General features: G+C 36.7%; 1 protein-coding gene across 3 annotated transcripts in view; it reads left to right on the top strand.

Moving 5' to 3' along the window:
* The first annotated feature begins 1,415 nt into the window (after positions 1 to 1,415).
* Kifap3 (kinesin associated protein 3) overlaps positions 1,416 to 10,030 on the top strand; it is a 125,235-nt gene continuing 116,620 nt past the window's right edge. The window contains exon 1 of one of the 3 annotated variants that reach the window (XM_040737191.1): positions 1,416 to 1,532. In XM_040737191.1, the coding sequence (XP_040593125.1) occupies positions 1,453 to 1,532 (80 nt within the window). In that variant the 5' untranslated portion in view covers positions 1,416 to 1,452. Of the gene's footprint in view, positions 1,533 to 5,989; positions 6,228 to 10,030 lie in introns of those variants that run through there. The other 2 variants (XM_040737190.1, XM_005071362.4) reach the window with 2 other exon arrangements.

Raw genomic sequence — 10,030 nt, 5'->3', positions numbered from 1 at the left:
AAAAAGCAGAAATGAGGAGTGGAAAAAAATAAAGCTAAAAATCTTAAAGTCAAATTAAAGATGACAAGATTTTGGCTCCATAGCAAGCTGTGAGTATGTTACTCAATGGAAAATAATTTATGTTAATCCTGGAAGTATATGCTAACTGGAAGGAGTTGGCAGTTTTTGTTCTGTTCTTAATGTTTCAGGGGTTATGTCGCAAGCATTCGTGTTACAGCAATAATTTTTCTTACAGAGGTAATGAGGGAACCTCTTTGGTGACCACCCACTTTTCAAGTCATTCCAGGAGAGCTGTGCAGCAGTTGTCACATATTTTCAGCATTAAATTCTTTATAATCTACTACTAAAACTTCAGCGGAAACACCTGGATGCTAATATGACCATAGCTTGAATTTTCTGCAAGTGGTCAGATGATCTTTGACTACTACTTACCGACTACTTTCACTCTGAAGAGTGCCTGAAATATGTAAGATTGCGTTCACTGGATATCTAACTTAAATGGTATTTGTGTGAGATTATGGAACTGGAAGCCACAAAGAGATAGCAAGAGATGATGTGCCATCTTTCATGAGAATATGATTAATAGGCTAAAAAATTAGTAGAATAGTCAAGATGTAGATGTATGGAAAACATGGCTTAGATAGCAGAAATACTTAGTGCTTGTTCCCTCATTGCTGAGATCTCTTCTTTTTCTCATAACCTAAATTCTTTAGAGAGTGTCCTATACATTTAACATGAGCCTGATTAATGATTCTCTAGTCACTTCCTCCATAGTTTTTACAGAGGTACATTTTAGTTCCATGTAGGATGTATTGCTATGAATTTTATCCATTTCTTTTCTTTGTACTTATGTTGCATTTAAATTACTCCCTTGGTCCAGAAACTGTGCTTATCCATATTTGTATACCCATGTCTAAAGAAACACTTGCTGATAAATTTTTGAAAAATTTATGTCAGCTGATAATAGGCTAAGTTCAGATCTTCTCTTCATTATCCCAAGTATGTTTCTCCAAATGAATACACATGAGAATGGCAGTAGCTATACTGCCTGGTAGCTTCTACTTGAACATATAATCTAGATATATAAAATTATAAAGACAGATGTGTGTGACTAAACACATATTGACTATGTACATAAAATAATAAATTCATTTGACTGTATATTTTCAAGCGTTATCAGGTTGGCACAGCACATAGCTATTAAAGTGTTAATCACACTACAAGAGAAAAGCATAGACATTCAAGATTCATTATTCTTGTGAGCCTTTCCCTTCCCTATTCTGACTCTTGGAGCCACCCAGTGATGTCATAATTGTTTACTATGTCATACTGGTTGTCAATAGAGGTTGCCACCATCAAGAATAAGATGTATTGTAAAAGCTCCTTTTAACTGAAATCTCCTTTGTATTAAGATGTGTATCATAAGCTCAAATTAATTTTAAAAGCAAGAAGATGACTGCACTAATATCCAATGGATGTGGACTCTTTGGACCACAATGGCCATTTGATGATGTCCCAAAGGCAGTCACAAGGTAAGAAAGAACTACATATAGGTTACTGAAGCAAATCAGCACGGAAATTTTAAAATAGTTTATTTTGAAATATTTTAAAATGTAATTGTTACACCTCTGTTTTCAATTGTTATTTATATAAGTGAAGAACAACGAATGCTGATATAAGTAATAAATCTCAGCATACTACATTCCTATATTTAAATTCATGGTTCCTCATGCCTGTAGGACATATTCGAGAACGACAATCCTCTGTACCAGGTTCTCCATGGTGATGGCCCTGCTGGCCTTTATGAATTTACTTTCCATTGGCTTTTTCACTCAAACCTACTTCTCTATCTCAAACTACTACTTATTACCTGAACACAATATGGTATCTCATACTTTCGTCCCTCCCTATACTCTTGCCTTTCCTGGAGCATCCCTGTTAGATGATGTTATGTTAAACATTTTCTTCATCCTTTGGGAATGTCTTCAGGTACTTTAAACCCAGTTCTGTTTCCAGAAGTCGGCTTCTTAACCATTACACACATTGAATGCTTTCTAAGTCATTAAAATGACTCATCTCTTCCCCAAAGCACTTTAGAGCAGTGGTTCTCAACCTTCCTAATGCTGTGACTTTTTAATGTAATTCCTTATGTCGTGATGACCCCCAACCATAAAAATATTATGTTGTTGCTTCATAACTGCAATTTTGCTACTGTTATGAATCATAATGTACATATCTGATATGCAAGATCTCTGATATGTGATTTCTGTTAAAGGGAGTGAATACAAAATATATATGTATGTATATACATATGTATATACATATATACCAAACTGTGTAGTAAGGCACTTTCACTGTTCTGTATATGGTTTTCCTTGACTGATTGATTTAAAATAGTGAGACAAAACAGATGGATCAAATAGTATGTTCTACACACTCAAGGAAATCTTTGAATTAAAGAATATATATATATGTATATATATGTATGTATATATGTACATATATATGTGCCTTATTAGTTAAGTGAACTTCACTTTCTCTTTATACCATATACAAGAACTGACTAAATAAGCCATAGCTACAAGACTAGTATCTAGAAAAATAAACATTCTAGAAGAAAAATATAGAAAAATATTTTATCATTATGGCTTGGGAAATTTTCTTCCACAATACATAAACAATTAAGTGTAAAAGAAAAATATAAATTTGGCTGATGACTGAGAGGCCAGCATGGGACTGATCCAGAACCCCCCTCCCTGAACCTGGGTGTCAGAGAGGAGGCCTTGGCAATCTATGGGACCTTGGAGAGTAGACCAGTATTTATTCCTGGCATAAAAATGGACTCTGGGAGCCCATTCCATATGAAGTGATGCTCTCTGAGCCTGGACACATGGGGGAGGACGCAGGTCCTGCCCAGGATGATATAACAGACTCGGAAAATCCCTCATGGAAGGTCTTACCCTCCCTTGAGGAGCAAAGGGGGTATGGAGTGGGGTGGTGGGTTAGTTGGATTGGGAGGCCAGGGAAGAAGGGGAGGGAGAGGGAACTGGGAGTAACATTTGTAAAAAGTTAATTAAAAATTATTTTTTAATAAAAATTATTATTAAAAACTAAAATAAAATAAAAATTTCCCTTTGAAAGATACATTAAAGATTATATATTATATATATATATATATATATATATATATATATATATATATATTAGACTGGCTTATAGAAATGCACCTGCATCAGCATCTCAAATGCTGGGATTAAGTGTGTGCCACCATGCCCAGCTTTCAACTACCATTCTTATACCTCCCAGGACTTCCTGTCTAGGGTGACACTGCCCACTCTATGGGCTGTCATTAATCAATAAAATGCCCCCATTGACCTGCTTACAGACCAGTCTGATGAAGGCATCTTCTCATTTCCCAGGTAACGTTGTTACATTAATAATAATTCCATGTTACACCTAACTACTTGGCTAGAGTCACTTTAATGAAGCATACTTCATCGGTGATCTTGAGTGCTTCCTGCTGTATGTGTTATCTCAAAGCACAGCTACTAAAGATGCCAAGGTTGCTATCCATTTAAAAAGTTGAGGGCCAGGGTGATATTGTTTGCCACGAGAGTATCAAGTGATCTGTGTGATGAAACTTGGCAAGCTTAAACTTTTTAGAATAAATCAGTGAGACTTAGTTGAACCTGTTTATGTTGGGACGGACATTATTCCCTATTACTAGTCAGCAGTTCTTAAAAAGAAGTTTTTCTCTTGTCCAAAGGAGGTAACTATCCTTACAAAAAAAATTGGATAAGATGTCTAATTCTTTCCTTTAACTGACAACTTTCTGAATTTCATTCTGCCCTTGATACAGGTGCTGGTTTCAACAAATGTGGGTTTTCTCTTTGCTTTATCTGTTAAAAATCATAATGGACTCTAACTCTGACTTATTTAATGTTAAAAATAACCTCAGTTATTAGTCCGCCTGGTAATCAAATGATTTCAAATTAACTATTTCCCTCATTTGTCTTTGTGTTTTTCCATACTTTCACACATGAAAAGTGCCAGTTTCATATTTTCATGTTCTGATACAAACTGAAAGCTAAGCTTTCTTCCTTCATCCCATTTCGTTTTAGTATCTCATCGCTCTGTTTTAGTTTTCTGTTTCAATCTCTGATTCATAGTTTCAATGTCAAATATTTCAGTGCCAAATATGGGTAGGAGGAGTAAGCAAAACAGGTTATCTGGGTCAAAACCTTAAACTTTCATGAATCTTTAATGGTTGTTCATTTTAATATATTATGTTTAATATATATTATTACATATTTAGTATTAAATAATATACTACTACATATAACATATACACATTATACATTATATATTTTGTTATATATTTTATATATTATATTTTGATCTTCTAATTTCAGCTATAGACTGGCTTTACATTAAAATTTTTTGTTATTTTAGTATGAGTGTGTTTGTGTGTCCCAGGACCCATATAGAAGTCAGATGACAACTTGGAGAAGTAGGTTCCTATTCTCTCATAGTGTGGGGTCCAAGGATAGAACTCATATTATTAGGCATGTAGACAGACGTCATTACCTAATGAGCTATTGTGCCAGCCTTTATAAAAGTTTTAAAGTGGTAGTTCTCAACATTCCTAAAGCTGTGACCCTTTAATATGGTTCCTCTTGTTGTGTGACCTTCAACTTTAACATTATTGTCATTGGTACTTCAGAACTGTAATTTTGCCACTATTATGAATCATAATCTAAATATCTGTTTTCCAATGGTCTTCGGTGACTCCTAAGGTGAAAGGGTCAATTCAGTCCTAGAAATTGTGACCCACTGGTTGAGAACCACTGCTTTAAAATACTGTGCCCTGCTTTTATTATGGCTAAAGATGTTGGGGATGACAATTTGTGCATTTTTGCATTGAAGAATCGATATTTTAGAAAATACGAAGTCTAGTTAGGAGGGTCTCCATAGGTGAACTGCTTAGACTTAGGGGCAGAGTGTGCATGGAGAAGAAAGGCTGAATAGCAGCACTATCTTGTGAATGTTTTGAGACTTCAATAGGGAAACTTGATAAACAGAAAGGACTTAAAGTTTGCTCCAAATTCCTTTCTTGATATTGAAAGAGTAATTATAACCCTAACAGAAATAGTATATAAGCTGGTGTGAATGGGTGGGGCCTGAAATTATTATTAATGTCTCTCTACAGAATATGTGCCACATAGTATACCAGCATGACATTTCATACAGAAAGGTCAATCGATACTATATTAACTCATTTGAAGAGGGGGTGGCTAATAATGTGGGACTAGAAAATAGTAAATGAGGGACAGCTTAAAGAGGAGGCTATCCTGAAGCAGATCAGGTGGCTTGTTACCCCTAAAGAGCAGCTCTTTTTGCTGCAAATTGTCGGCAATGGCCTGCCTTAGAGGAAACAACTACTTATGAATGTTAAGGTTGGTTTATAGACAATTTCGAAGTTCATAAGTTGGCTTGTTTTGATGGAGGGGAGTATTTTCTATCTTTATGATTTAAAATGCAACTTTCAAAGTTGAGTCTGATTCTATCCATTCCATAAATGCGGACTATTTCCTCCAGCTAGAACTCTGTGCAATCAGTGCAGAACCTTTTACATGTTCCAAAATAGAAGCCCCACGTTGTTAGTTAAAGGCTAACTTGATGTCTATAATTTGTTAGCTAAAAAGTTAACTGGTTACTTTTGCCTTATTTCACACTAAAGACTTTAAATTCCAATTTTGCAAATTGCAATGCCTTTTCCTTTCCCCTCCTCCAGGGGGCAGTGACCAGGAATATCACTCTTAACTACAGGCTCCCAGATAAGCACCAAACCCTTCCCTGTTCCTGAAAGCGTCAGATTAGTCACAGGAACCAGGATCTTGAACTGAGCCTGCGCATACTGCAGCAGCCGCGTGAGCGCATGCGCCTTGCGGAGAGCCCGGCCCTGACGGCTCTGGGCGGGTCAGGGCTGCTCCAGTGTTTTGGGGCCCAGGAGCTGTGGGAGGAGCCAGCGGCCTCACCGTGGTAACCGCAGCACCGCCGCCGCCCCGCCTTGCAGGCCTCGGGACTGTCACCGCCTGGGCTGTGAGGGTACTTTGTCCGGGTCCCCGGAAGTAGCCGTCCCAGACTCTCAGACACCCCCATCATCCTCCCCACGCCGCCGCCGCCGCCGCCGCCATGCAAGGCGAGGACGCCAGATACCTCAAAAGGTGACCACCCGGGCCCCGCCCTGAGCAGGTCCTTAGGTGTTCCCGCTGAATGGGTGGTCACTGGGCAAAGCTTGATGAGAGAAGGGGTGGGATGCAGGGAAGGAGAAAAGGAGGGGGAGTGATGGGGTGGAATAAAGGACGGGGTCCTGCGGGAGCGCGAGGTCCTTAATCCACCTTAGTTCGGCAGGGCCCTGACAGCATCAGACGATTTCCTCTCTACATTAATTTATATCCGCAGTGAGAGGCAGGTTGGGCGAGGTAAACCCCATATTTCGTTTTTGTTTCTGCGGATTTTTTTTTCCGCCCCACGCTTCTGTTTATCTCAATAGATAAATACCATGGGAGCTTGGAAAGGAATTCTGTCACACCACTAATTTGTGTTCAGTTTGAGAGCCGTAAAATCATGCGGGTCTTGAAATAAAGTCACACGTGGTGTTTTTTACTTCATGCAAGACTGGATTGAGATGTTCAGCCAGCTGTCCTTGGTCCATTTCACCCATTTGGCTGTCATATTCACAATGTAATTTATGTAGAAAGTGCACTACTATCAAGACCTTGGCATGAAAGAGCTTACCATTTTCTATATTAAGTATGTGTGATATCAGCTACTCCAAAGAAAAATAAAAATTTGTTGAGACCCCTTAACTTCTGCCAAAGATATGGGCATCCATGGTTAAAATACACCTTTCGCTGGACCAAGGGTGAGCAAGCAGTCAACAAATGAAAGAGAATGCTCTTATTTTAAGTGAAAGCTTTGTTGCTGGTTCATTACAAGAAGCACTGTTTATTGGGGAGGGGCATAATTCATCTGAAAATGAGAGACATTACTTTCTGAGACATATAAGGACAAAATGTGAAAATGCTTTTGAAAGAAAAAACATGCATGTTAGGTGTTTAGGTCCTAATACACTTTTGGTGACTATATTTTCCACGCGCTTGGTAGGGTTCTAGCTGTCACAGAAACATCTTACAAGTGTTAGTGGACTCAAACATAATCAAACAATTATAAATCAACTATTCTGCCTTTGCAAGATAGGGGAACATAGTTCTTCGTCTTTTTCAATTTATGTGTTTATTGAAAATGGCACATGAAAAAACTTTCAGTAGAGATTTGTAAAAGGAATACGTAATCATAACAAATACTCAGTGAGTTAGTACTCCTTTCCCTGCAGAGTTTTGCTAGCAACATACACACATGCACATTTACCCACAAACCTCCAGGCATATACACACTCAAAATTTTTGTCAAATCCATTAAATATTCTAATTTCAACTGTAAACCTGAGGTTATTTTAAAGAAGTGTTGCTATTGTACCATCTGCTGATTGTCATATGATATGGTTGTCTCAGGTGTGGTTTTTCTCAAGGTCATTGTGCTAGTGTGGACCCACTTTTAAAACCACATCGTTTAGAAAACAATAAATACAATTGATTTAGTCACCATGATGTTTTAGTTAGAGTCAGAATCTGGAAAGTGGTTGAAAGTACATTGTTTAATCTAATTTTGACAAAATAAGCTTTGCATTACCTTAAGATTATGTATATGCACACACACATATATGAGAGAGATGATTACTATATATCCAACATACAAATCTAATGGAAAAGGCAGGGACTTGATGGATATACGTATGATGCCTAGTTCAGATTTTTCACATTGTATGATTATGTTACTCTTATTCTGTGCATTAACACTTTATTCTCTTTTGTAACTGAATAATGTTTCATTGCATGGGTATATTATAATATGATTATTCATAACCCAAATGTAGGTAGATATTTAGGTGGTTTTTGCCTATTGCCTATTGGGAAAAAAGTTGCTAGCATCATGACAAGATTCTGTTTGGACACTTCTCTTCAGTCATTTGGTATATAATAAGCAGGAACATGGAGTAATTCTATGTTGGATTCATTGAAGAGTCATCATATAGCTTTCCCTCAGTGTCTGTACCTCTATGGAGACTCCAGTTTTTCCACACTTCACTAGTGCCTGATATCTTCTCTTTTTGTATTATTTTATATGTGTGTTCTGTAACTGTAGCTATTCTAAGATGTGTAAAGTGGTGTCTTACTTTGATTTTGATTTGCATTTCCCTAATTACTAAGTAGGTGGAGCTCCTTTCGTCTGCTCCTTGGTCATTTGTCTTTCTCTTTTAAGAAAAAGTTGTTTCTGAAAAATTCTCTCAATGCCAGGGCCTTGTTAAATATGCAATTTATAAACATTTGTCCCAGCCTTTGGTTGTCTTTTTACTGTGTTGAATATGTCAGTAGTGTCAACAGTTTTTATTTGTTGAAGTCTGCTTTATTAAAAGTTACCACTGCTTTTGAAATTCAAGGCCAGGAAGATTTTTCTTACATTTTATAGTTTTATCTCTTAAATGTTTATCTTTTATGCAATTGAATTAATTATTGTATATGGTGCTTAAGAAAATCTAATCTTAGCATTGTTTATCAAAGAGATCATTCTTTCTCTCCATTGGTATTTGGAGCATCCTTATTAAAAATTGACTGTAAACATGGGTATTTATTTCTACACTGTCAGTCCTCACCAAAAGATCTACTAATATGTATATCTCCTTGGGTAGTAACTTATTCCTTAGATTGGGAGAGTTTTTCCATTGAGAAGTGTGAGTGCTACAACTTTGTTGCTCTTTATCAAGATTGTGTTAATACTTAGGGTCTTTTGATTCCCTGTGAAATTTAGTGTTGTCTTTTCCTTCTCTGAAAAAATGGCTGTCAGAACTTTGATAGGGGTTGTATTGACTCCATGAATCATCTGAGGTAAATACTACTGTCTAAATTATAAGTTATCTAGTCCTTGGACATAGTATGGCTTTATCTTTGTTGTTGTTGTTTTGTTTTTGGAGAAAGGGTTTCTCTGTGGCTTTGGAGGCTGTCCTGGAACTAGCCCATGTAGACCAGGCTGGTCTCAAACTCACAGAGATCTGCCTGCCTCTGCCTCCCGAGTGCTGGAATTAAAGACGTGCGCCACCAACACCTGGCGGCTTTATCTTTTTTAAACTTCTTATTAATACTTTTAAGTGTTGAGCCTCCCCGATTCCCTTTATTTGTAAGGAATTTGTTCTATTTGATGTTAGGGGAAATTAAATTTTTCTTAATTTAGTCTTTAAATTTTTAATTACTAACAATGAGAATACAATTTACTTTTAAACATATAACTTTGCTGAGTATATTTATTAACTTAAACAATTTGTGTTGTTTTTATAATATTAAAAAATAAAAGTATCATTACAGGTGAATATAATTTATTTATTCTAATCTGGATGCCTTTTTACTTCTTGGCTTAGGTCTCATTCTTGCTTAGATTAAGATTTCTGGGACTATATGGAATAAAAATGATTGTGACCTTAGAGAAAGATAGGAGTTTCTCATTGTTAAGTATGACATTAACTGTAAAATTTCATTCATGCCTTGTATCATATGGAAGAGGTTTTCCTTTATTCCTTACTAATTTATGGAGGAAGAGTTGGTTTTTATAAAATGGGTTTTCTGATTCTGTTGACATTCATTTACTATTTTTATTAATATGTTGAATTCCTTGGATTATATTATGTGACCTGTGTAGTCTTTTAATGTGCTGCTAATTTCTTTTGGCTGGCACTCTGAGAATATTTTCAACTGTGTTCTTCAAGAACATTAGTCTATAGGTTTTTGTAGTGTCTTTGCCTCACTTTGGAAATGAATTGTAAAGTGTTTTCCAGTAGTCTCTTTTAGTACTTCTCACCTCCGTTCCCCTTCTCCAAGCCTGATCACTCATGTTCCCAGCCCAACCCACCACTCAT

Source organism: Mesocricetus auratus, unplaced genomic scaffold (assembly GCF_017639785.1).
Source record: "Mesocricetus auratus isolate SY011 unplaced genomic scaffold, BCM_Maur_2.0 Super-Scaffold_100676, whole genome shotgun sequence".
Lineage (NCBI taxonomy): Eukaryota > Metazoa > Chordata > Mammalia > Rodentia > Cricetidae > Mesocricetus > Mesocricetus auratus.
Note: the sequence above shows the minus strand (reverse complement) of the source record. Positions and strands in the feature narration are given on the sequence as shown.